Source organism: Pongo abelii, chromosome 6, assembly GCF_028885655.2.
Source record: "Pongo abelii isolate AG06213 chromosome 6, NHGRI_mPonAbe1-v2.0_pri, whole genome shotgun sequence".
Taxonomy (NCBI): Eukaryota; Metazoa; Chordata; class Mammalia; order Primates; family Hominidae; genus Pongo; species Pongo abelii.
In genome coordinates this window covers 156,652,568-156,679,282 of record NC_071991.2, presented here as the reverse complement: position 1 = coordinate 156,679,282, position 26,715 = coordinate 156,652,568, and the positions used below count along the sequence as shown (strand labels likewise).

The 26,715-nt window shown below is 44.9% G+C and overlaps 1 protein-coding gene across 2 annotated transcripts in view; it reads left to right on the top strand.

Annotated features, from left to right (window-relative positions):
• Window positions 1-26,715, top strand: part of VIPR2 (vasoactive intestinal peptide receptor 2) — a 115,050-nt gene that overhangs the window by 73,843 nt on the left and 14,492 nt on the right. For both annotated transcript variants that reach the window (XM_024249821.3, XM_054560105.1), the window contains exons 5-6: window positions 10,732-10,829; window positions 26,142-26,283. In XM_024249821.3, coding sequence (XP_024105589.2) covers window positions 10,732-10,829; window positions 26,142-26,283 — 240 coding nt within the window. The remainder of the gene's footprint in view (window positions 1-10,731; window positions 10,830-26,141; window positions 26,284-26,715) is intronic.

Below are 26,715 nucleotides of genomic sequence, written 5' to 3'. Positions count from 1 at the left end.
TTTGTTGCTAGTCTAGTGATGTGTGTTTTCTTACCTGCCAGTACCATCGTGCCTTCATCCAGCAGGTGCTGCAGGGTTCCCGGCTGTGCTCTGTGCAGTGTGACTGCACTTTTCATGGCTACTTTGTATATTATGAATTCCAGTTTACCAGAAGTCTCCTCTGGATCTAAAGTTAAAGAGAAAACTCTTTGCACCTGTTCTCCTGTGAACAGTCTTTCTGATGTGGATGGGTTCACTCATTACCACTGAATTGAACTCCTGTTCTGGACAAGGAGGGGGCCTGGGCCTTGGGATGAGGCTGGTGGGGCTGTGGGTCCGAGCTCCAGGCACAACTGAGGAACCATGAAGAACAGAACGCGGTGCCTGTGTAAAAGTCAGTGCCAGGGAGACACTCAGAGCCAAGATTCTCTCTGAAGGCCCCAAATGGAGACAGGCACTCTCTGAGGGGTCCAAGGCCAAGGGTCTGCCTGGGGACCCAGGAGGAAGGAAGCCAAGATGAGAGGCTGAGCCAGGGAAGGTTCTGGAGTCCAGAGGCAGAGGCCTCCTAGGAAGAGACCCTCTCTGCAGTTCTTGAAACTGCTGAGATGGCTTGGCCACCTCTAATGAAGATAAACTTAACCTCACAGTGAAGATGGAAAAGTGTGCACAGTTCCTCATGACCATGTTCTAAACATTGGTGCTTATTACAGGAGGTTGAATGAATGTCTGTGCAACCCAGAAAAACCCTGGAAGTTGCTCAACCCACCTCCTGCAACACAGTAGCCTGGTGGTTTTCTTGTGAGTTGCCTCATGTTTTTAAAAACTGACTACGGGAAGGATTTCTTGCCAGTAATGACCTGTGTGGTGAAGCCACAGTCAGCCAGTCTCTGGGCGTGCCGTTTTGTGTGCTGCTGGGCCACGCTGCCGGGCCATGCTGCCGAGGTTCTGACGGGACCTTCCCACCTGTGTGCACTTCAGCACTCACCGCACAGTCTGCTTTGCTTCCCGAAGGCCTTAATGGAGGCATTTTTGCAAGAAACCAAATAAGCCTTCTTAAATGATTGAAAGCACGGGATGTGTAAAATCAAAACCAGCTTTAAGCAAACTAATATAATTTGAAATGTAGACCTTTCTATTCTTCTAGTGAAGACAAACACAAATTTTAATTCATATTCGTTTCACTTTCTAGCTCATTTATTGTCTTCTGGGACCATTCCCAAAACAAAGTTCCTGTGGAAAAATACAGGCCAAGTGACTTGTGGGGCCCTTCTGTTAATAACTGCTGTGTTTCCCACAATGCCTTACATGGTGTCTGCATCCTATTAAGCATCCATGAATGTCCTGGATAGAATGAATTAAATTAACCAAGGATACCAAACACATTCAGCAAGAAACACAAATCTTATATGAGAAACTGGGGATAAACAACTCCCACCACAAATCATCCCAAAATGCTAAATAAAACAATAATCCTTTAAAATGTGTAGCTGGGATTTCAAGAAAGTAAGAAAATCTAAAAAAAAAAAAAAACAGCTGAGAACCAGAGTGACCGCGGTGGTGGCGCCGGGCCCTGGGGCGTGTGCGGAGTCCTCCGTGTGGCCCTGGATGCAGGAGCGGCTGCTTGGAATCTGCCCCCGGCACAGCAGGAAAAGTTGCCTTATATGCCTTTGCTTTCCACAAAGAAGATTTTTAAAGTCCTTCCCAGGAATCTCACCATGGATATGCCCTCCTAAAGGGCAAGTTCCTTTTTACCCTCGGTACAGAAGCCCTGAGCTGAGATTTTGGCATCAGCTGTTGCTGAGTGGGCAGCACTGGGGGGTACCGGGCAGAGCAAACAGGTTCTTTCTGGAGGGAAATGTCCACCAGGCCTCACAAAATTCCCATGGGTAAACTCCAAACATCAGCTCACATTCCAGGTTGACAAACTACAGAAGGAAAAAGCACCATGAACAAGAATCAGCCAATGACAGACAGTAAAATTACACCCAATCTTCAGCTCAGGAAATCATCAGGCACCAAAAGGAAATAAATGCATTTAAAATGTTTTTTAAAAAGGGGAACTGGGGGTGAAAGTGTGAACCAGAAACAAGATACCCTAAAAAGTATGGGTTAGATGAGTTTCCCTTATGTGGCGGGAAAAATGGAGTGGGTGCATTAAACAGCACATTAGACACAATGCAAAAAGGGTTCTGGACCAGGAAGGATCCATACAAAGAAACCAGCCCAGTTGCAGGCAGAGAGAAGGACAGAAAACAACAGGGTCGGAGACCAGGACTGCCAGAGGCCAGTCACAGGCTTAGTAGAGGTTTTCCAGAGTTTTTGTGAGGCTCCAGTCCTCAGATTCGGAAAACCTGAGGACCCTAAATACAGTGAATAAAAGGAAATATCTGGCCAGACAATTGTGGTGGGTCTGGAAAGTTCTGGAGACAAGAGATGGATTCCGCACACGTGAGAAGTGCTGCAAGTGCACTGTTGTCTGGGGCCTACAGCCGTTCGTTCCCAGGAGTGCATACCCAGCCAGACTGCACGCAGGTTCCAGAAAGCAGGGACTGGCAGGGTCCCCAGCCAGCAACCCTCACTTGGAGCTCCTGGAGAAGGTAGTTCAGGGGAAACTGGACACAGGAGAAAGAACTGAGACTCAGGAAGGAAAAGTGAGCAGGGAGAAAGGCCCCCATGAGCCCTGAGCACAGTCGCTTAGGCAGTAGTGAAACTGGAGACAGGTGGAGCGCACACCGCACAACCAGGAGCCTGCGGGGAGATGGAAACCCTGTGAGGAGTACCTGCAGATTAAGGCTGCCCAGTGAGGGACAGGAACCAGAACGGTTCACACGGCTCAGTGAAGCCTAAGGCCATGGTGCTGCTGCACAGCCCAGAGACGGGCCTGCCAGCACCCACTGAGATTTTATTCCCTTGCAGTTCTCTTTCTGCTGTTTGTTAGTAGCTGCGTGTCTTCCTTATATTGTTTTCTATGCTTTTGGTAGGTTTGAAACACCATTTTCTGACTGTTTAGTCTGAACTCTGATCAAAAGATAATTGGTGAGGAGCGGCCATTCCACTCTGGTCCCCATGGGAATGTCTCAGGAAATTGGAAAGGGGACAGTGGCCTCAATCACAGCTGTGGAGACACCTTCAGAACCCTCCTCAGATCCTTCCTTCTTTCTGAGGCCGTGCTGTTGCACCCGCCATCCAGAAGCACCACTCCTGCAAAGAACGTCACAGCAGCCAACAGCAGGATCTGCTTTCTCCCTCACACTCAGGCCTGCCCTAGCCCCAGCAGGCTTTGTAGTGGGTGCCAGGGCTGTCTGCGCTGACCAGAATTGAACAAGAGAACAGAGAACTCACTTCTAAACACACATGCTGTGGAACACAGAACACATGCTGGCCGTGTGGGAACCCTCTTCCTGCATTGAGCCCTTGCTAGTGGCTAATTAGAAATGGGTCACGGCTGCTGACAGTGTTCTAGGGGAAAGAACGCTGGGTTTGAGGTCAGATGGCTTTGCCATTAATGCTGAGCATGCATGATTTCTCTGACAGATTTTAATTCGTTCTATTCCCCTTACAGGAAAAACATGTGAAAAGAGAGGGGCTGTTTTTTTAAAGGACCTTGAGTTCCAGGGGCAAGAACCCTGGGGCTGGGCTGACTCTCTCCTCTCAGAAGTGAGGACCTGCTGCTTCAGGTCTTAGCACACTGTCTACACACTGTGGGAACAGGGTTAGTAATACTCGTATCTAAGGCCAGGTTCTAGGACGTGCTTGGTATTTTCAGTAAACACACCATTGGCCTCAGTGTTTTTAAATTTCTGAGCTAGTTGCTGTTCACTTCTGGAGTTGGGTATGAGCAGCTCCCCTGCGGTTAGCATGCGGGAGCCGCAGCCTGGATTGCTCAAGAAGGACCTCTGCAGAGAGGGGCTGGCGGCCCCCGCAGCACCTGCCCTTCCTGCCCTGCGGTGGCTCTGCCCAGCCACAAACCATTGCAAGTGGCAGCAGCAAAGTACCTGCTTCCTTTTGGCAAGCCCAAGTGATAGCCTTGAACTTATGAGATTATCTTTCGACCTTCTCCTTGGCCTTGACAGGATCTTGGGTCCAGGGAAAGAACTTGAAGGTCTTGCAAATCCTTCTTTCCAACATCAGTGCTGGAATTAACTTCTGCTGTGACCGAGCCACTCCCTGGAATTGCAGCTGTTAGTTTAGGCCTTTTCTGATCATGAACACTTCCTGCTGGATTATTCTTTCTTTCTAGTAGGAAATCATGGTGTTTTTAGAATCCTGTAATGATCAGAGCTATTGTACATTCTTGAGATTTAAAATACCCACATTGAGCGGAGCATTTTCTTGTTGCGAGGAAATTTGAAAGCATTGAGCTCATGGGATGAGTGTGGCTTCCAGGTGTCATGATCTGTTTGAACAGCACTAACGTTTCCACCAATGGCCCAGAACCCAGCATGCATGAGGTTCTAGAACAACTCAGAAACACAGACACATCCAGACACTTCTCTCTCAGCTCTCAGATCTTCCACTCCCTAGGGATCAAGCCTTTAGGAGAGCCAAGAAAGCCTTAGTTCAGGAGGAATCATGTGGGGTTCCAACACCGTGTTGTGATTTCCACCCTCCCAGCTTTCAGAGCGCGGTGCAGTGGGCCCGCCATGGCTCCAAGGCCCACGGAGTTCCCACCGCCTGCTTCTGGAAGGTGGGCAGGTTCTCAGTAGAGGTGGCAATGCAGAGTCTACGCGGGGAACATCAGGCCCCTGCAAAGCTGGGACAGGAGCTTCCTCCACACCTCATCAAAGCCTGTCTTGCCAGGCATGGAACCCCGGGCCTTCAGGCGAGGCCTCTGCAGGGACTGAAGCAGGGAGGGTCGGTGCCCCAGCACACAGCTGTGCACAGGCAGCCCTGCGGCCATGTGGTGCCAGAACTGGGATGAAGGCCGGGCCAGCAAAGGGCCCTGGATACGCCTCAGGACTGGACGCTGACCTGGCAGGACTCAGTCAGCACCAACTGCTCGGCCGCGAGAGAGCAGCCTGGCCGGCCTCTGTGCCACTGCACCCAGGACCCAAATCCAGGCCTCTGCGCTCCTGCTGCTGCCGACCTCGAAGCCCCGCCCGACAGCGGGTGGCTGCTGCCACCTTCAGCCCAGCACCCAGCTCGCCGCCCCAACTTGAGACCATAGTTCTGGTCTCGCCCATTTTCACCCCGCCAGAATCCTCACTCACAACGAACCCTGACGCTGCTGACTCGGGAGCCGCTGATTCCACCCCGTCTCCATCCCTTCCTGCATCCCTCCCCGCCACGGTCCCGTCCCGGAGGGCTCTGCACAGAGGGGCAGCCGGGGGTCCTCCGTGGCCCCGCTCGAGCCCACGGGGCCCAGGTGCAGGGTCGCCTCGGGCAGGTGACCCGGGCTCCTGTGAAATGCGGGAAGAAGGAGCCCTCCTGGCCCGGCGCGTGGGGCCGCCCCTCTCCCACCCCAGCAGCCGCATCGCCTCCTTTCTGCTCCCTCCGCGCCCACCCAAGCGGAGCGCGGCTTCCCCATCCAGAATCGCATGAGAGGCGTTTTTGTCATTGAATTTCTTGGTGAACGCCGCGGGCCTCAGTGCTGCCTGAGGAAGTCTCAGGGGACGCCTCTGGCCTAGACCTTCCTCTTGAATCCCAGCCCGGTGTGAGCACCTGGTGCTCCACGACACCCGGACCCCGCCAGGCCCCCCCAGATCCAATCAGGACCACACATCCCGCCAGGAACCCCAGATCCCCCCAGGACCCCCGGACCCTGCCAGGCCCCCCAGACCCCACCAGGCCCCCCAGACCCCACCTGGACTCCCAGACCCTGCCAGGCCCCCCAGATCCCGCCAGGCCCTCGGACCTGCCAGGAACCCCAGATCCCCCCAGGACCCCCAGACCCCACTGAGAGGTGACAGCATGCTGGCAGCCCTCGCTCACTCTAGGTGCCTCCTCTGCCTAGGCGCCCACCCTGGCCGCGCTTGAGGAGCCCTTCAGCGCGCCGCTGCACTGTGGGAGCCCGTTTCTGGGATGGCCGAGGCCAGAGCCGGCTCCCTCAGCTTGCAGGGAGGTGTGGAAGGAGAGGCGCGGGCAGGAACTGGGGTTGCGCGCAGGGCGCTTGCGGGCCAGCGCAAGTTCCGGGTGGGTGTGGGCTCGGCAGGCCCCGCACTGGGAGCGCCGGCCGGCGCCGCGGGCCCCGGGCGGTGAGGGGTTTAGCACCCGGGCCAGCAGCTGCGGAGAGTGCACCGGGTTCCCCCAGCAGTGCCGGCCGGCCGACACTGTGCTCGAATTCTCGCTGGGCCTCAGCTGCCTTCCCGTAGGGCAGGGCTCTGGACCTGCAACCCACCATGCCTGAGTCTATCCCCCACCATGGACTCCTGCACCGCCTAGCCCCCCCACCGCTGCGCGGTGCCCGGTCCCATCCACCGCCGAAGGGCTGCGGGTACACGGCGAGAGACTGGGGGCTGCTCCGCCTGCAGTGCAGTGCGGGATCCACTAGGTGAAGCCAGCTGAGCTCCTGAGTCTAGTGGGGAGGAGGAGAACCTTTATGTCTAGCTAAGGGATTGTAAATACACCAATCAGCACCCTGTGTCTAGCTCAAGGTTTGTAAATGCACCAATCAGTGCTCTGTGTCTAGCTAATCTGGTGGGGACTTGGAGCAACTTTTGCGACTAGCTCGGGGATTATAAACACCAATCAGCACCCTGTCAAAACGGACCAATCAGCGCTCTATAAAACAGACCAATCAGCTCTTTGTAAAATGGACCAATCAGCAGGATGTGGGTGGGGCCAGATAAGGGAATAAAAGCAGGCAGCCCCAGCCCGCAGTTGCAATGCGCTGGGGTTTTGTTTTAGGCGGTGGCGATGCTGTTCTTTTGCTTTTTGTAATAACTCTTACTGTAGTAAATCTTATTGCTGCTCGTTTTTTGGGTCCGCACTGCTTTTGTGAGTGCTGTAGCACTCATCGCGAAGGTCTGCGGCTTCGCTCCTGAGACCAGCGAGACCAGGTACCCACCGGGAGGAATAAACAACTCTGGGCGGGAGGAACGAACAACTCAAGAGAGCGCTGTTTTTAAGAGCTGTAACACTCACCGTGAAGGTCTGTAGCTTCACTCTTGAATCCAGCGAGACCACGAACCCACCAGAAGGAAGAAACTCTGAACATGTCTGAACATCAGAAGGAACGAACTGGGGACACATCACCTTTAAGAACTGTAACACTCACGGTGAGGGTCCGTGGCTTCATTCTTGAATTCAAGTCAGTGAGACCAAAAGCCCCCCAATTGCGGACACCCGGCCGGGACCCCAGATCCCACCAGGACCCCCAGACCCGAGGCTGGCGCTGCTTTCCCACCTCTGGGCCGCTGTGGCTGTGACTTGCTGGGGCTCAGGCTGAAGTCTTCGGGGTGTCCTTGCCCTGATTTCCTTTCATCTCTGTTGGGAAGGCCCGCTGGCCCCCCATTGAGTCACTGTGGGGATCCAACCAGTATTGCCTGCTTCACACCCTCCGGCGCCCCATGGCCACACCCCCGCCTGAAGACCCCACACCTCGCCCCCTGCAGGGCCCTCAGGATGGGGCTCCCCAAGACCAGGTTTCTCAGGACGGGGCTCCTGTAGAGGCTGCAGGCTTTCTGCCCTCCCACCATCGGCTCTAGACTCGGCCGCTGCTCTCCTCCCACCGGGGCCCCAGAGCGGCAGGCCCTTCCCCCGAGCAGTGCTTCCGACCCGGCCTGGCTTCCTCGAAGCCGCGTACCGCACTTGACCCGGTACTCCCCTGCGGCTCGCCCTCCCGCTAAGTGTGAGACCCCGAAGGCCGCCGTTCCTGTCTGTCGGCCTCTCCCACGTTCTCAACCCTGGTGGGCGCCCAGTAAATACTTGTTGAATTAGAGAAAGAGTGGCAGTGTGGATTATTTTTTCTTTTTTTTTTTACTTTTTTTTGCGACAGGGCCTCGCTCTGTCACCCAGGCTGGAGGGCAGTGGTGCGATCACAGCTTAGGCAGCCTCCACCTTCCTGGCTCAGGCGATCCTCCTACCTCAGTCTCCCCAGTAGCTGAGGACCACAGGCACGCACAACCACACCCAGCTAATTATTTTTCTATTTTTTTTTTATGGAGACGGGGGTCTCACTCTGTTCCCCAGGCTGGTCTCAAATTCCTGGGAGCAAGCAATCCTCCCACCTCAGCTTCCCAAAGTGCTGGGATTTTGCAGGTGTGAGCCACCAAGCCTGGCTTTTTTTTTTTTTAACCTTTTATTTTAGATTCAGGGGGCACATGTGCAGGCTTTTGTTACCTGGATATATTTCATGATGGTAAGGTTTGGGGTCTGACTGATCCTGCCACCCAGGTACAGAGCATAGTACCCAACAGTTAGTTTTTCAACCCTTGCCCCTCCGTTTCTCCCTCCGTTTCTCCTCCCTGAGTACCCAGTGTTTTGCTCCCACTTATGAGAACATGTGGTATTTGGTTTTCTGTTTCTGTGCTAATTGGCTTAGGATGATGGCCTCCAGCTGCCTCCATAGTGCTTCAAAGGATGTGATTTCAGTCTTTGTGGCTGCCTAATATTCCATGCTCTACATGTAGCACGTGTTCTTTATCCAGTCCACCTTTGACAGAGACGTATTGATTCCATGTCTTTGCTTTGTGAATAGGGCTGTGATGGGCATGTCTTTTTAGTAGAATGATTTCTGTTCCTTTGGGTTTATACCCAGTAATGGTATTGCCAGGTTGAATGGTAGTTCTAAGTTCTTTGAGAAATCAGCAAACTGCTTTCTACCACAAAGTGAAGGTGGTGGTTATGTGATGCGAGGGTGGCTGTTAGGTGAGGTGAGTGTGGGTTAGGTAAGGTGCAGGCTGTGGTTAGCTGGAGTGAATATGGGTTAGATGAGTTCAGAGTGGTGGTTAGGTGAAGTGAGGTTAGTGGTTAGGTGAGGTGAGGTTAGTGGTTAGGTGAAGTGAGGTTAGTGGTGAGGTGAGGTGAGGTTAGTGGTTAGGTGAGGTGAGGTTAGTGGTGAGGTGAGGTGAGGTGAGGTTAGTGGTGAGGTGAGGTGAGGTGAGGTTAGTGGTTAGGTGAGGTGAGGTTAGTGGTGAGGTGAGGTTAGTGGTGAGGTGAGGTGAGGTTAGTGGTTAGGTGAGGTGAGGTTAGTGGTTAGGTGAGGTGAAGATGGGTTCCATGAGGTGAGGGTGGTGGGTAAGTGAAGTGAGGATGGGTTGGATGAGTTGAGAGGTGGCTAGATAAAGTGAGGAAAGTGGTTAGGTGGAGATGAAGGTGGTTGTTAGGTGATGTGAGGGTGGCAGTTAGGTGAGGTAAGAGTTATGGATAAATGAGGTGAATATGGTGGGTACGTGAAGTGAGTATGGGTTAGATGAGTTGAGAGTGGTGGTTAGGTGAGGTGAGAAGAGTGGTTAGGTGAAGTGAAGTTGATAGGTGAAGTGAGATGGTGGTTAGGTGAAGGAGATGGTTAGATGAGTTGAGAATGGTGGTTGGATGAGGTGAGGGTCATGGTTAGGTGGAGTATGGGTTAGATGAGACTTGTGGTGAGGTGAGGTGAGGGTGGTGGTTGGGTGAAGTGAGTATGGGTTAGGTAAGTTGAGAGTGGTGGTGAGGTGAGGTGAGGGTGGTGGTTAATGACAGCTTCTCATGAGTGGAGTCGGGAAGGATGAGGAATAGCAAGGAGGAGGGATCTGGCCAGGACTACTCTGTGCTCTTTTCTGAGCTGTCCTAAGTAAGCAGAGCCGAGGTTCCCAAGAAGCGATTCCTGCAATGCAAAGCAAATGGGTTAATACGTTCTAAATGATTAAACAGTAAAGTTATAATTAAGAGCCAAACTAATAAACAAGAGCATAACTTTCTGAGTTTTGCCTTAAATTTTGTATTGTAAAATAACAGTGAGGTTTGGTTGTACTTATACAGACTTAGGACCTCTTGGCAAAAATAAAATTCGTCATGTAAGCACACGTGGATTGTTTCCCTCTTTATTTTATAGGAATTAGCTTTATCAAGAAAATGCAGACCAGGAAGCCGCCTTTGGGAGTGGTGAGCGATGATGATGCCCTGCAGGTGTTGCTGGTTTTATCACGACAGGCACTGGTTTTCCTTCTAGAGGACCCAGTTCTTTTTGTGCAGGATTCCCTGTTGTCATAGAACTCCCAGTGATTCTGCCACCATGATGATCATGAATCCCTCCTGTACCTGATGATTTTGTGGAGATTAAAAGTATCAAGCCATGAACTTTGCTAAACCAAGAAATGTTAAGGAAATAAAATTCCCAAGATAACTGCAGCTCAGCAGCTGGCTCTGGCTTAGGCAAGTACCTCTGTCTGGAACACCTTACCCTGTGCCTGTAGATCATAGTGTTTAACATACTTAGACCTGTGTGTCCACCTGCGCTCATCCAGGAGTGTCAGAAAGCTGGATGTGCTGCCTCGGAGACAGACTGAGCTCTCTTTCTGAACTTAGCTCAGCACTTCCTTCCTTTGCTTTCCCTGATGGTGACGGGTCGTGTTCCCTCCAGACAGAGGTGCTTTACAGGAACCATCCAAAGTCATTCATGATGAATTATAAGAAAAAAGTGGAAGTTCTGAGTGGTGGGTGTCATTTTTTGGCTCAAAATGGAGGTGGAATTATAAAGCGAGACCGTCTCATGCCTTCCAGGCAGGCAAGAGTCCTTCATGGCCAGAGCACAGGGTTGGATCCTAGAACCATTCCTGTTATCTGGTGCAGCTGGTCACCCTCAGCTTACAGATCCATTTTCTTTCTTTGTAGATCACGTTTTATATTCTGGTGAAGGCCATTTATACCCTGGGCTACAGTGTCTCTCTGATGTCTCTTGCAACAGGAAGCATAATTCTGTGCCTCTTCAGGTAAGGAGCAGAAATTAGTAATTCTGCAAAGAATACAAGACAAGCAAAGTTTCCATTTAGGCCTTCTAGGCACCACCCAGCCTGGAGCCCTCTGTGTGCTAAGCCAATAAGACTCCCATGGAGAATGCTGCCGTGAAATATGATGTTAACGTTTACATTTTTATGTAAATACTCTGCATTTATTATGTAAAGAGATAATGCTGACCTTGGATAGGAACTCAGCTCAGCTATCATTTATTAAATACTTAGCCATTATGCAAATGCATGGAAAACACAGAAAAAATATGATCTCACCCTTGCCATCCAGAAGCTCCTGTGTTTTGGCTGTAGGTGCTCTATTAGAGAGATGCTACAACATGTTTAAGAGCATGAAGGTGGAGTTGGGCTGTCTGAGTTCAAATCCTGGGTCAGTCTCTTAACAGCTGTGTGACCTTGGACAAAGTACTTAAGTTGTCTGTGCTTCTGTAATGTGGAAACTAAGAAGCCCCCTTCAGAGGGCTGTTCTGAGAACTTGATGTGTCGGTAGATGTGAAGGGCTTATTAGCATGGCACGTGAGGTTGTGATAAGGGCTTATTAAATGCTGCCCACTCTTCCCTGGCAGTGGGGTGAGATGGCCCCTGCACACCTGCATCTTTAGTGGGTCTCTTGGTAACTAATGATGACATAGTACAGATGATTTGACCAATCAAATCATTGTTTGATTTGGGTTGGGGGTAGAGATTTTGGTCCCAGAACAGCAATTTCTCTATAGGAAGAGCTCATTGGTGAATTAGGATTAAATCTGTCTTACATATCATTAGCACTAAATAAAATGGAGGCTATTCAGCTTATTCTATGTATCAATCACTACATATTTTATTTCTCTTTGCTAAAATGTAATCAAAATGTTTGCCAGTATGTCAGATAAAAATCAATGATAAAACAAATGGAATATTTCTAGACACTAACAACAGTCCATTAGGAGATCCATACTTGGAAGTGTAAAATAAACAAGTTAGGAGTGGTTGAGAATCCAGCTAAGAAACCCAGCAAATGTAATTGAGCTATGCTTTTCATTGTTCAGGCATCTCAACTATGGTTGGTAACTCTCAGAAAGAATAAGTCTACCTTTAATACAGGGCTGCACTTTGAAAAGTGTGAGGAAGGCCTATCATATTCTAGTTATTTTTAAAAGCTGGTACAATATTAATATTCTATTACACTCTATATTTTATAGAGTATAATATTCTACTATATATGTTTACTATTTTACTATATATGTTTAAATTTTTAAGTTGCTGAAGAGAAAGAGGAAAACTTTAAGGAGGTAAGCTGACCCAGGGTAATTGAATCTGAAAATTTTATCTTATTTTCCTATATTGAACAATCCCTATTTTTTATACACATCCGTTTCCTTCATGTATGTACAGCATGACATATTTAATTAGGCAACCCAAGAGCATCAGGAATTATCCCACCTATGAACACTGATCCTTTAGGGCACAGAACACACTCCTCCATTTGTGGGCATCGTTCTTCACTTGCCTGTGGCACTTCTGAGCTGAAAAAAGTACATGTCTGCATTGGATGTCATTCTGCTCGTGACCACATAGTGTCCAGAGCTGGTGTGCAGCTGTAGGCTTGGGGCTCATCCCACGTCCTTCTGTCAGAAGCAGGGTCCAGTGTCACTTCCTGAGAGCTTTGACAGTCAATTCTAAAGTCCGAATTATAAAAATAACATGCTCCATTGTCTCAGCAATTATACCCAAGAAGCAGAATGCTTTGCCGGCATTGAACATTTCTTCTCCAAAATAGCCCCATAAGCCAAGAAAGCCTTCAGTAGCCATGTTCTTATTTTATACGCGGGAAATGGAGCTACTTACTTCTTAGAACACGTCCCAAAGTGCAGTGTTGATGCTCACGACAAATACAGGACCAGCTTTGTGGGGGTCATCCTATGGTGACAGCTGCCCCATGACCCAGGGACTGACAGATGAGACTCCAGTCCAGCAGAGTCCACAGCACAGTTGCTCCTCAAACAACAAGGGTTTGAACTGCATGGTCCACTTCTCTGAGAATGTTTTTCAATACGGTCAGCCCTCGTATTGATGGATACCACAGATCAGAAATACAGCCTATTCTTAGGATGAGAAGCCTGCAGATACAGAGGACCAGCTTCATATATCCGTGGGTCCTGAAGGGCCAAATGTGGGACTTGCACATTCATGGATTTTGGCATGGGGTAAGGGGGGCAATATTGGGGGAGGGGGATTGGACCCAATCCCCTGTGGATACCGAGGGACAGCTGTAACTGCTAACATGCACCGTGTCAAGTACTTTACAGATGTTAACATCATCAGTTAAGTACTGCCACTGACCCAGTTTCTCCAGGTGGAGAGTGCAGCCCCAGGAAGGTCGCTGGACATTGCAGGGTTGCTGAGCTGGTGCATGCAGAGCCCTGATTTCAACCCAGGCTCTCATCACTGCAGCCTCCACCTCTGTCACTGTCAGATGGACATGGCCTCCAAAATCCTTTCCCACCATTGCTAATGACCAGACTCTGGTCCCCCTTTCCGGAAGCCACACTTTCTACTACCTCCATTGCCCATTGGCAGATCCATACATGGAAGTGAAAATTTAAAACAAGCAGTGAGTAATGAAGAATATCACTGAGAAACCCAGCAAACATGTATTTGGATGGCTTGCTAACTGGACCAAAAGCATGCTCATTTCTGAGCGATGGCTGTGAGTGCCAACCCCACTCCACAGAAACACATGGGGTGGAAGAGAGAGGGAAGGAAAAAAATAAGAGAGGGAAAAAGGTGATTTGGAGAGATGAACGCAGCCAAGGAGAGAATCAGTGGGAAGCAAAATGGCACCGGTGGGGGACATTTGCCTTCTGAGGAAGGGGTGTTGAGGAGAAGCCAGAGGGAGCGGCACTGGTGCATGAGCCTGGTGCAGTGGCCATGCAGCTTTGGAATTGCTCCCAAGACACCAAGAAAATTCAGAGCATATTTACAATTCTTCGCTTACTAAGGCTCTGTGGCAGTGTTGTTACATATGCTAAAATAAACGTTTGCTAATGCAGTATATGTTCAGAATGCATATTTACCAAGCGAACACAGCACCAGATCGAGATGTAGGATACAACTCTCACCAGGGACCCTGCAGCCACCCTGTGTCTACCCCACCTCTCTCCTGAAAAGCAGTCGTTATTCAGAGTTCTGGCACCAGAGACAACTTCTGTTTTTGAAAACGTTACCTCGGAATCATGCAAAAGGAACTCCTGGTCTCTGGGTTCTTTCACTCAGCATTTTGCAAGGAGGTTCATCCATGTTGTTGCATGTAGTTACCATGTTTTCTTGCTGTATAGTATTCCACTCAAAAATATAACGTATTTATCCAATCAACCGTTCATGGACATATGGGTTACTCAGTTTGAGGCATAAATAATGTTGCTGTTATATTCTTAGTCATCATCTCATGTGCAGATGCACATGTTACTTTAGGTATGTGTGTATATGTACACATTTATATTTACATTTGTGTTTATTTTATATTTACTGGTCATAGGCTATACATAGAGTTAGTCTTCCTAAATACTGCCAGTAGATATGCTAGTACCCTGATGGGATCATCATACCACATAGATATGTATCAAAGCATCAAAGTATACCCCATAAATATGTATAGTTACCATGTGTCCATTAAAAATAAATAAATTTATAAAAAAGAAATGAATGCTGCCAAGTAATTTCCAAAGTGGTTACCAGTGTACATACCCACCAGCAGTGCAGGAGGCTTCGATTTGCACCACACCCTTGCCTCCATTCACTATTGTTCATTTTTAAGCCTTCAGCCATTCTTGTGTGTCTGTAATAACATAGAATGGTGTTTTAATTTACATTTCCCTGATTTCCCTGGTGGAAAATGAGTTCATACATTTCAAAATCTTGCTTTTTTTCAAGTGCCATTTCAAAATGAGTTTGCTCATTTTTCTATTTGGTCTCTCCCTCTATTTAAGTCAATGTTTAGGAGTCTTAGAGCCTTTCATTACATATGAGTATTATGGATTTTGTCTCCAGCTTTGTGACTGGGTTTAAGCTCTCTTTGTGGTCTTTGGATAAACAGAAGCTCTTAACTTTAATGAAGCTCATTTGCCATTTGTTTCTTTATGACATTGTTTCTTGAGTCCTCTTAAGAAATCTTTGCCATATTCTTTTTTTATCATCTAGAGATGTTATTATTTTAACTTTTCATGTTTCTGTCCATAATCCACCTGTGATTTATTTCTGCTATGGTGTGAAGCAGGGTAAAGTTTCTTTAGAGCTTTCAGCATGTGTATCCCGTTGTCCGGGAGCGGGTACAGGAAGGAGCTTCTATGGCCTGCAATGCTTCTCTTCACAGAGCAGGCGGTGTCATGTGTGGGGGCCTGGAGTCCTGGTTCTGCTCCTTTGGCCTTCTGCCACCGCACTGTTTCTGTTTATTATAATTACCTTGCCTTTAATAAGTCTTTATTCCTAGGAGTCCAAGTCCATCAACCTTTTTTTATTTTTTAATTAGGAAGAGCTTGGCCATTTGTACTTACACGTGAATTTTAAAAATCAACTCTTAAAAATAAACTTTTAATGTCAATTGCCATTTTAAAAAATCAGGCTGGTTGCAGCGGCTCACGCCTGTGATCCCAGCACTTTGGGAGGCTAAGACAGAATGATTGCTTGTGCTCAGGAGTTCAAGACAAGCCAGGGCAACATAGGGAGATCCCATCTCTACAGTCTCTGCAACAAAATTTAAAATTAGCTGGCCATGGTTACGCATGTCTGCAGTCCCAGCTACTTAAGGGGCTGGGGTGGAAGGGTCACTTGAGCCCAGGTCGAGGCTGCAGTGAGCTGTGATCACACCACTGCACTCCAGCCTGGGCGACAGAGCAAGACCATTTCTCTCAAAAAAACAAAAAAAAATTCTATTGCAATTTCATTTGGTATTGCATTGTATCTATAGATCAGCTTGGATAGACAGGACATCGTTCTAATTATGAATCATCCAGCCTGTGATCATAGTAGATCCTTCCATTTGTTTTGGTTTTCTTTAATTTCTCTCAGTGTTTTATGATTTTCTGAGTGGAAGTCTTATACATAATTTAATAGTCATCCCTAGATATTTGTTTATGCTATTATAAATATTTTGTTAAATTCCATTTCTAATTGTTTCTTGAAAAGAAATTTATTTTAGTATATTAATCTTGCTTCAAAGGCCAGGTACAGTGGCTCATGCCTGTAATCCCAGCACTTTCGGTCAAGGCAGAAGGCTTGCTTGAGCCCAGGAGTTTGAGACCAGCCTGGGCGACAGAGTGAGACCCTGTCTTAGAAGGAAAAAAAAAAAAAAAAACCTCTTGCTTCAGCAACCTCACTAAATTCATTTATGGATTCTTTATTCCATAAATTCACTTGTTTTTCTATGTGTAATTCATGCTGTTTGTGAAGTACAATGTTGAATAGAAGTGGTGATAGCAAACAACATTTTCTTATTTCTGAACTCAGAGTGAAAGCTTTCCATACTTCACTATAAGCATGATGTTTGCTGTAGATATTTTGAAGATACCTTTTACCAAATTAAGTTCCTCTCAATTCCCAGTTTTCTGAGACTTTTTAGTCATGAATGGCTTTTGAATTTTATCATGATTTTTATGTACATACATATGGTTTTTATCATTTGTTCATTTAATTTGAAATATTACATGGATAGATTTTCTAATGTTAAATCCACCTCTCATTCCTAAATTAACCCTATGTGGTTTTGATATATTATGTTTTTAATATATAGCTGAACTCAGCTTGATAATATTTTGTTGGGGATTTTTGCATTTACATTCATGAAATTGATCTATTGTTTTCCTTTCCCATGAGTCAATCTGGTAAGGTTTGGTGTTGGCCCATAAAGTGAAGAGGAAAGTGTTTTCTCTTTTCTATTTTTTGGAGTAGTTTAGGTTAGATAAGATGTTATATCTTCTTTAAATGTTTGGAAGAAGTCACCAGAAGAGCCAACAGGGCAGAGTTTTTTTTTGTGAGCAGGTTTTATTTGGCTGTCCAAAATTTCTAAACCAGATACAGGACTATTCAGACTCTGTTTCTTTGTATGTTAGTTCTGCTAAGTTGTACTTTTCAAGGAATCTGTCCATTTCATCAATGTTTTCAATGTTCTGTTACGTTTTTAATGTATATAAGATCTATACAGATCTCTGCTCCTTCAGTCCTGGTATTGTCAATTTGTGTTTTCTTTCTTTTTATCTTGATGAGTCTTACTGAATAAAGTGTTAGCCATTTTATCAATGTTTTCCAAGAACCAACTTCAGTCCTCTGAAGTTTGTTGAGACTTGCTTTATGATCTGGCATGCCATCTGTTTTTGTAAAAGTTTCATTTGAAAATAATGTAAATTATGCAGTTCTTGGTTATGTGCTACATAGGTCATTGACATCGTTTTTTCAATGTTGCGTAATTATTCCAAATCTTTACTGATTGTTTTAACTGCTTTTTCTACCAGAACTGAAAGACATATATTTTTCTACCAGTACTGAAAGACATGTATTAAAATCTCCAACTATAATTGTGGGCTTGTCTATTTGTCCTTTTAATTCTTTCACTGTTTACCATCTATATTTTAAGGCTATGTCATTAGGAGTATATCAGTTTAAACTGCCAACGTGTAGTAATGTCCCGTACCTTAAAAATCTGCTTTGTCTGATATTTAAGATAATTTTATTAGCTTTGTTTTGTATTTTCAAGGTATATGGTTTTCTGTGCTTTTATTTTCTACTTCCCTGTGTTTTACATTAAATGTAGATATTTTATAAGCTCCATTTAATTGGAATTTGCTTTTTGTCTCCAATCTTTATTTTTAAACGCAGCATTTTCATATGCACAGTCTACTTAGGACAACTCTGAGTTCTAGTCTACCTTTCATTTCTTTGCTTTCTAATTGTCTCAACTGTTCTTTGTTGGTTTTGCACATATTCTTGTTTCTTTTGAATTGATCAAATATTTTTATTCTTCTGGTTTTCTCCCCTTTTGGATTGTTATTATTCTTCTAGTTGTCACCCCAGATTCACAATAGGCATCCTTTTCTCATGAGTAACCTCCAGTTACTACTTTTACCACTTTCCATTCAATTCAAGAGTTTTACAACATTTTAGCTCCATTTTACCTCTCATGTGTTTTGTGTTTTTGTCATGTATTTTAATTCCATATATAAATACTATTGTTGTTGTGTTAAAAGTCGCATTTACTTAGCGTTCCCTTAACATTTCTTTCTGGTGCTCTTCATTCTCCTGCGTTTCGTGTTTCCATCTGGGATCATTTTCCTACTGCAGGAAGATTTCCCTGTAGTGTTTCTCTCAGCACGGTCCCACCAGCAGTGAATTCTTATGAGTTTTGGTTGCTTGAAATCATTTTAATTTTGCCTTCATTTTTGAGGCTATTTTGGAGAGGATTGAATTCTGTTGGCAGTTATTTTCTCTCACCACATTAAAGATGTACATTGTGACCTCTTCTGAAAAGTCAGCTGCCAGTGCACCGTTGTTCCTTTGAGGTAGTGTGTCTTTTTTTCTCTGAAAGCTTTGAAGACTTTTTTCAGTTTTTAGCAGTTACACTCTCATAGGACTTAAGGTGGTTTTCTTCATATTTCTCCTTCTTGGGGTTTGTAGAGTTTCTTTAATCTGTTACTGTCTTTTGCCAGTTTCAAAAAACTTTGTGGCTAGCATCTCTTCAAATACTGCTCCTTCCTAATTCTCCTCTCCTCCTAAAACTCCATTTCCCATGTATTATATTACTATTTTTTCCTATATTTTTCATATTTTTGGTTTCTACTTTAATCTAGACACACTACTGATCCAATTCATAGTACTCGCATCTGCTGTGTTAAATTAATGTTAGTCCCCTCTATTTAACTCTTAATTTCAAGGTTTTTTAAGTTTTAAATTTTCTATTTGATCGTCTTAATTTTATTATCTAATAAAATTCTCCATTTCTTTATCTGTTTTCTTAAATATATTAATTTTATAGTCCATGTCTTAAAACACTAGCAGCTGAATCTCTGTTGTCTGGTTTTTTTTGTTGTTTTTGTTTTTTTGTTTTTTTTGAGATGGAGGATGTCTCTGTCACCCAGGCTGGAGTGCAGTGGCATGATCTCCGCTTACTGCAACCTCTGCCTCCCGGGTTCGTTCAAGCGATCCTCCTGCCTCAGTCTCCCAAGTAGCTGGGATTACAGGCGTGCACCACCATGCCCAGCTAATTTTTGTATTTTTGGTGGAGACAGGGTTTCACCATGTTGGCCAGGCTGGTCTCGAGCTCCTGATCTCAAGTGATCCACCCACCTCGGCCTCCCAAAGTGCTAGGATTACATGCGTGAGCTACCGTGCCTGGCCAGTGTTTTTTCTTTTTAACTTGGCTTTTGATTACTTAGTCTTGTTTCTGGCATACCTAGTAATTGTTACTGAAATTACAAATATTTAAATTGCAGAGACTTCAGATGATTATCTTACTGCAGAGGATTTGAATTTTTCGTGGTGACAAGGGCAGACAGCCTAGGCCATCGGGGCCACGTGGGTTTGGGGCTGCGTTTCAGGTTTCAAGCAGCCAGGTGCTCTCTGGTTTGTTGTTACTCTGGGCCACAGGTATTCGGGACTTCCCCATGAAGGCCTGGGAACCCCGCCACCCTCAGGCCCTGAATCCTGGTGCTTGCCACCCGGCACCCATGAAACTGCAGGCATTTCTCCCAAGTACTCGCCCTTGGCCACTGCTTTCTGGTTTATTTCTCAGCCTCTCACCCAACACACAGCCATCTCAGAGACCAAAAGGATTTGGATGCAGACTCTATTTCCTTTCCTGCAGAGTCGTTGCTCCCCGAGGGTCACCCAACAGCCCTTATCTCCCGTTTCTGCTCTGGCGGGTGAGGCTGCCCTCGCTCTGACCCTGGCTCTGGGCTTGTCCTTTCTGAACACCCTCTGTGCCCGGAGAGCTAAAGCTGCAGACACCCACGGAGGCCCTGGAGGGCCCAGGCGCTCCCCACAGTGCCCTTGCCTTCTCCCCAGAATCCAGCCCTTTGGTCCCCACGGCTGCAGCTGCTCCCCAAAGCCCTTGGGCTGCTTTTTAGGGTCACCTTGATCCTTTCCTGAGGTATCCTTCACAGCCACAAGTGGAGGTCCTCTTTAGGGTGTGTTCCAATTAAGTCTTCTCTGAAGCAGAATTTAAGTGTTCTAAGAGAGTTATAAACGAAATGTTCTGAATACTTTTTGGAAAAGCAAGATGTCACATAAAGTTAAGCCCCAAGAAAGGTTCATGTTGACATTTGATGAGGGTCTTGCTGGAAGAAGAGAATTCCAAGAGAGAAAGTTTTATGGGAGTGCGTGCTTGGCAGAGGAACAGGGACGCTCAGTGTCCACGGAGGGTGCAGGAATGGGGGTGGCATGTTGATAGAAAAAATAAAAATAAGGTTCAAGAAACTAAAGGCTAAGAATGAGGAATCTTTTGAGTGGGAGAGAAGGGTCCTCCATGCCTTGAACAAGTGGACCCAGCAGAGGTTTGTGGAAGAACTAGAGAAAGCCCCTGGAGCTGTGCAGGACATCAGGAAGGGTTGAGCTGAGTGCACGCTGGCTGTGGAGGAGTTTGACAGGTGCCAGCCCAAAGAGCTGAAAAAGCACGATCTGATAGCTGTTGAGATCAGCAGTGTCCAACAGAAACATAAGGCAAGCCACTAGCATAATTGTAAGCATTCTAGTAGCCTCATTTTAGCATTTTCTTTTAAAAATAAAAAGAAACCAGTGAAATTAATAATACATTTTATTAAAGTTGTCAGATCCAAAATACTACTTCAATATGTAATCAATATAAAAATGTTAATGAGCTATTTACATTCTTGTGTTCAGAGTAAGTCTTCAAAATCCAGTTTGTAGTTCACACAGTGTAGTTCAATTTGGTCACTGATTTGTATTGGAAATACTTGATCTGCCTTTAGAGTTTTTAAACTTTACAGTTGAAAAAGTTGTTCAAACATACCTAGCTGTCCAAACATACATGAAAGTTCTCCAGCAAGTCACTCTGGTACCAGGAGTCATTTCCCTTTACTGTTCATATCCACGTTAACAAAACTAGGTCGCCATTTTTAGAAAGAGTTGATTTAACTTTGAGGCAAAAGCACCTTTGTTTGCAAATTATGTCTTCTCAAATTAAATAAGCTTATCCTTGTATCAGCTCAGTATAACTAATGTCAAATTTCAAGGGGCAATGCATAAATTGGCAAACAACTCTAAATCCATTGATTAGAAAAAATGTTTCTCAAATTTATATGGTATTTTTCTGCCAGTTTAAATGGTTCTCTTGATTGTAATTAAAATATTCTGCATATTCATGTTAGAAAAATATTGAATCATTAGTTATGATTTATATTATGGAAAGTTTTTATTTCCACATAATTTTTCATACCTAGCTATGTCACAAATGAGCTCTCCTTTCTTCAAGGTTCCAAAATCAACAGGATAGCAGTGAGAAAACATAAATTATATTGTCATTTTGCTTTTGATAATTGAATATTTGGAAAGCACTTATTGTTTGAGAAAAATCTTGACTTGGAGTTACCAATACAGTGAATATTGTAAAATTATTCCATGACTCACCCAAGCATTGGCAAAGAACACTAGATCATTCAGTTCATTGTCTTGTTTCTTTCAGCTGTTGTGTAAACGCTCAGCGATTCAAAGCATTTGCACATAAATACTGAAAGATTTTAACAACTACATTCTTGATGGTTTTTCTAGAGTCTCCTTCATAAAATGGAACACAAATACTTTCAATAGTATTATACAGTAGAAAGAAGCAATAATGGAAGTATCTGTCCCTTGTTTTAAATTCCAAATGAATTGCAATAAATTCAGATTTTTGACCTGCCATAGCTGGAGCAGTGTCTGGCATAATAGAAACTAGTTTTTTCATATATAACCGAATTCTTTGACAAATGGAAACTATGAAAAAATATTTACACCATAATTTCTAATTTTTAGGCCATCATTTGACATTTGTTTATAAATTTGGAATTCTTCTGAAATTAAAGAATTCAAAATATTAATTGTCCAGTGAGTTTCTCTTAACCACACAACTCATCAAAAACCAAAGAAAAGTACTTGCAACTTTTCAAGTTTTAAATTAAAGGATCTTTTATAATTTTTTTGTTTGTTTGTTTGAGACAAATTTTCGCTCGTGTTGCCCAGGCTGGAGCGCAATGGCACAATCTTGGCTCCTGGGTTCAAGCACCTGGGTTCAATGTCAACCTCTGCCTTCTGGGTTCAAGCGATTCTCCTGCCTCAGCCTCCTGAGTAGCTGGGATTACAGGCACCCACCACCAAGCCCGGCTAATTTTTGTATTTTTAGTAGAGACAGGGTTTCACCATGTTAGTCAGGCTGGTCTTGAACTCCTGACCTCAGGTGATCCACGTGCCTCGGCCTCCCAAAGTGCTGGGATTACAGGCATGAGCCACCACGCCTGGCCCAGGATCTTTAATAATGTTAGAAAGGGCTTGTACTCTGTGGGCAATAATTTGGCTTAAATGAAAATTTTTACTTTTTGTAAAATATCTTTCTTAGTTTGGTCTTTATATTTCTCTAACAAATGAAATAAAAATTTCTTTTAACATCCTTTTGGACTAAAATTATTTTTCTTTTTTATGCAAGAATCCAAATTGTTTCAGCTGGCCATAATTGTTTAAAAATTTGAGGGGGAGGGTGGATTTTCAAAATTTGTGGTAAAATACCCATAACACAAAATTTACCATTTGAGCCATCTTAAGGTACACAATTCCTTGGCACTAAACTAAGCACCTTCATAGTGTTGTGTAACTATCACCATTATCTAGTTCCTGAACTTCCTATTGTCCCAAAAGGAAGCCTTCTATACATTAGGCAGTCACTCCCCATCGACGCCCCCCCCGGCTCCTGGAAGCTGGAATCTGCCTTCTCTATGGAATTGCCTCTACTGGATGCATCATACAGTATGTGGCCTTTTGTGACTGGTGTCTTTACTTAGCATAATGTTTTCAAGTTCCATCCACGTCAGTACTTCATGCCTCCTTATGGTTGAATAGTATTTAGTTGTATGGATATGCCACATTTAGTTTATCCATTCATCTGCTCATGGACATTTGAACTGTTTCACCATTTGCCTGTTGTGAATAGAGCTGCTGTGAACATTCATGTACACGTTTTGTTTGAATACTTGTTTCCAACTCTTTGGAGCATATACCAACAAGTGGAATTCTGGGACATATTGTAATTCTGTGTTGAGAAACCACCAAACTGCTTTCCACAACGACTGTACCATTTTACATTTCCACTAGCAATATATGAGGGTCCCAGTTTCTTCACACCCATCCAATACTTTTTATTTTGTTTTCTTGATTTATTATTATTATTACTATTGCCATCCTAGTGGTATGCAATGATGTCACATTATGGTTTTATGTGCTTATTGACCATTTGTATATCTCCTTTGGAGAAATAGATAGTTGAGTTTTGGCCCATTTTCTAATTGGGTTTTTGTCATTGAGTTGTAAGAGTTCTTTATATATTTTAGATACTAATCCTTATCAGATATATAATTTGCAGACATTTTCTCCCATTCTGTAGGTTTTCTCTGAACTCTCTTAGTAATGTCCTTTAATACATAAAAGTTTTTAATGTTGATGAAGTCCACTTTATCTGTTGTTTTCTTGCTGTGCTTTTGGTATCATACATAAGAACATAAGAAATCCAACAGAGCCTAATAGACTTGTGGCTGACACCACAAGTACACAGGAAATCCAAAGGTCGTGAATATTTGCTCCTATGTTTTTTCAGAAGAGTTTTATGGTTTTAGCTCTTATGTTTAGGTCATTGATTCATTCTGAGTAATTTTTAATATGCTGTGAGGTAGGGGTCCAGCTGTATTATTTTACATATGGACATCTAGTTGTCACAGCACCATTCGTTAAAAAGACTATTCTTTCCCTATTGAATGTCCTTGGCACCCTTGTCAAAAATCAAATGGCCTTAGATGTGTAGGTTTATTTCTGGACTCTCAGTTCTATACAGTTGATCTATATGCAGTGCCACACTATTTGGTAGTCTGTAGTAAGTTTGAAATTGAGATGGTGAGTTCTTCAGCTTTGTTCTTTTTAAGATTGTTTTGGCTGTTCAGGATCCCTCATAATTCCACATGACTTCAGGATCATCATTTTGGCACTCCCCCATGCGTGTGCTGGTGCACTTGACGGAATTCCACAAGTCTCTTAGGCTCTTGGGCTGTCTTCATTTTCCTTCATTCTTTGTTTTCTTTCTGCTTCTCAGACTGGATAATTTCATTTGACCTCTCTGCAAGTTCACAGATGATTTCTTTTGCCTGCTCAAACCTAGGCCAGGTGCGGTGGCTCACACCTGTAATCCCAGCACTTTGGGAGGCCAAGGCAGGCAGATCACATACGGTCAGAGGTTTGAGACCAGCCTAGCCAATGTTGCGAAACCCCACCCCATCTCTACTAAAAGTACAAAAATTAGCTGGGCATGGTGGCAGGTGCCTGTAATCCCACCTATTCAGAAGCCTGAGACAGGAGAATCACTTGAATCACGGAGGCAGAAGTTGTAGTGAGCCAAGATTGCACCATTGCACTGCAGCCTGGGTGACAGAACGAGAATTTGTCTCAAAAAAAAAAAACTGCTTTGACCTACCCCAGTGAATCTTTTAGTTCAATTGTGTATTTCAGCTCCAAAATTTCTACATGGTTACTTTTTGTAATTTCTGTCTCTTTTATCAATATTGTCTATGTGTTGAGACATTGTTCTCCTGGTTTCCTTTATTTGTCTATAGTTTTTTGTTTTAGGTTTGTTTTTTTTTTTGCACCCTTTAAGCATATTTAAGACACTTTATTTAAAGTTGTTGCCTATGACTTTAAGTCAGAAACTTAAGGTAAATCTATTTCATGTGATGCCTCAAGGATAATTTTTGTTGATTCATTTTCTTTTTCCTATAAATGGGCCATATTTTCTTATTATTATTTTTTGCTTTATATTTTTTGTTGAAACTGGGCATTTTGAATATTCTGATGTGATGACTCTAGAATCACAGTCTCCCACCTCTAGGATTTGTTGTTTCTTGCTGCAGGTTGTAGTTGTTTATTTAGGGATTTTCAAAACTATTTTTATAAAGACTCTTGGTCTTTATTGGTCTCTGAAGACTCTATACTTTTAGCTCAGTCGTCAGCTAGTTATTTGATAGAGATTTCCACAAACACCTGGAGTCAAAGAGATAAAAAACTGAAAGAAAAGAAAAAGTGCCCTCTAAAGGCCTTTGTGGCTGGCTCTGTGTTGGGAGCACTCCTTCAATACTTTACCAGACTGTCTGCAGCTCTGCCTTAGCTCTCGCTGCCTGCTTGTGCTAAGCCCAAAGAGCAGCCTGAGATAACAGCTTGTGGGATTCTCTGGTCCTTTCTGCCCTGAATGTGCACCTGGATTTCTAGGTTCCCCACTTCATGTGAGAGCTTCTTGAAGCCCTTATTCTCCAAGATTCTCACTCCCCAGCTTTTCCTCTCAGGCTATCAGAGGACCTGATGTTTGCCTCCACTGCCAAGTGTTTCCTGAGGTGGCAGGAGCCTATTCATTCAGCTTCCAGCATGTCTGCAAAACCACTTCTCAGCCTGAGGAATCTTTGAGTCTTTTGCCCAGAACCCACAGAAAGGTCAAAACAAACACAATTCCTTGGGTTTATGAGAAATTCCTCCAGGACCAAGTACCCACAATAGGAACATGAGCTCTGTCTTCAAAATGACCACCATGTTGGGGTGGGGTGGACAAAAGGTGAGCTAAATACAGCATGCTTTCTGCCTATTCAGGGCCTTTCCCCCGCCTAAGGATTCATTTGGTTGCCGTAAGCCTTTGAGTATCTTTGTTTTTGTTGTTGTTGTTGTTTCTTGAATGGTCCCTATACCACCATTTTCACTGACCTCCTTTGTTGGGATTTTAACAGTTTTTTAATTGTTGATAGGAAACTTCTTATCAAATTCAATGTGTATTTGCTAAAAACATTTCTTCATCTCATCCACTTTATTATCTCAAAAAAATTCTTAACAGATCTTTTTCATTTTTCTCTGCCACAGCAAATTGCAGTTGCCATTCATGGTGAAATCTGCTTCATGCCCTCAACTCTTATTTTTCTGTGCTTCTCTGATCATAGTATGAGTTTCTCATCTCTGTCTGGTTCTCTCTCCCTCCCTCCCCTTCCCCCTCCAATTCCTCTCTCTCCCCTTCCCCCACCTCAGGAAGCTGCACTGCACCAGGAATTACATCCACCTGAACCTGTTCCTGTCCTTCATCCTGAGAGCCATCTCAGTTCTGGTCAAGGATGACGTTCTCTACTCCAGCTCGGGCACGTTGCACTGCCCCGACCAGCCATCCTCCTGGGTAAGGCTGTCCCCACCACAGGGTCCGACTGTCTTGTCCCTTTGTCTCTGTTCCCCCTTCTCACGATGAGGATGCCTCTGTGCTGGTGCAGGGTCCCTGTCAGGGCACAGGGTTATGGCTGAGAAACAAAGCCTGGCAGAGAGGCTGGGGCCAGAGCAGGCCCAGTTGGCAGCTGAGACATGGGGGGGTGGCATTGAGGCAGGGAGGGTGGGGGTCCCAGGCACCATCAGGGCTGGGAAGTGAAAGGGTCCTGAGCCCTGAACCCCATGGAGCTAGACTGAGGAAAGGCACACCCTTCCTCACACATATCTGTGTTGAGAAATCTTGGCACAGATGAACACACACAACTCTGTTGCTTTCTGTCTGAATCTCCTAGATTCTGAGCAGTAAAGGCTTCCTTCCAGATTGCTGGAAGAACTTGATCTGTGCCAT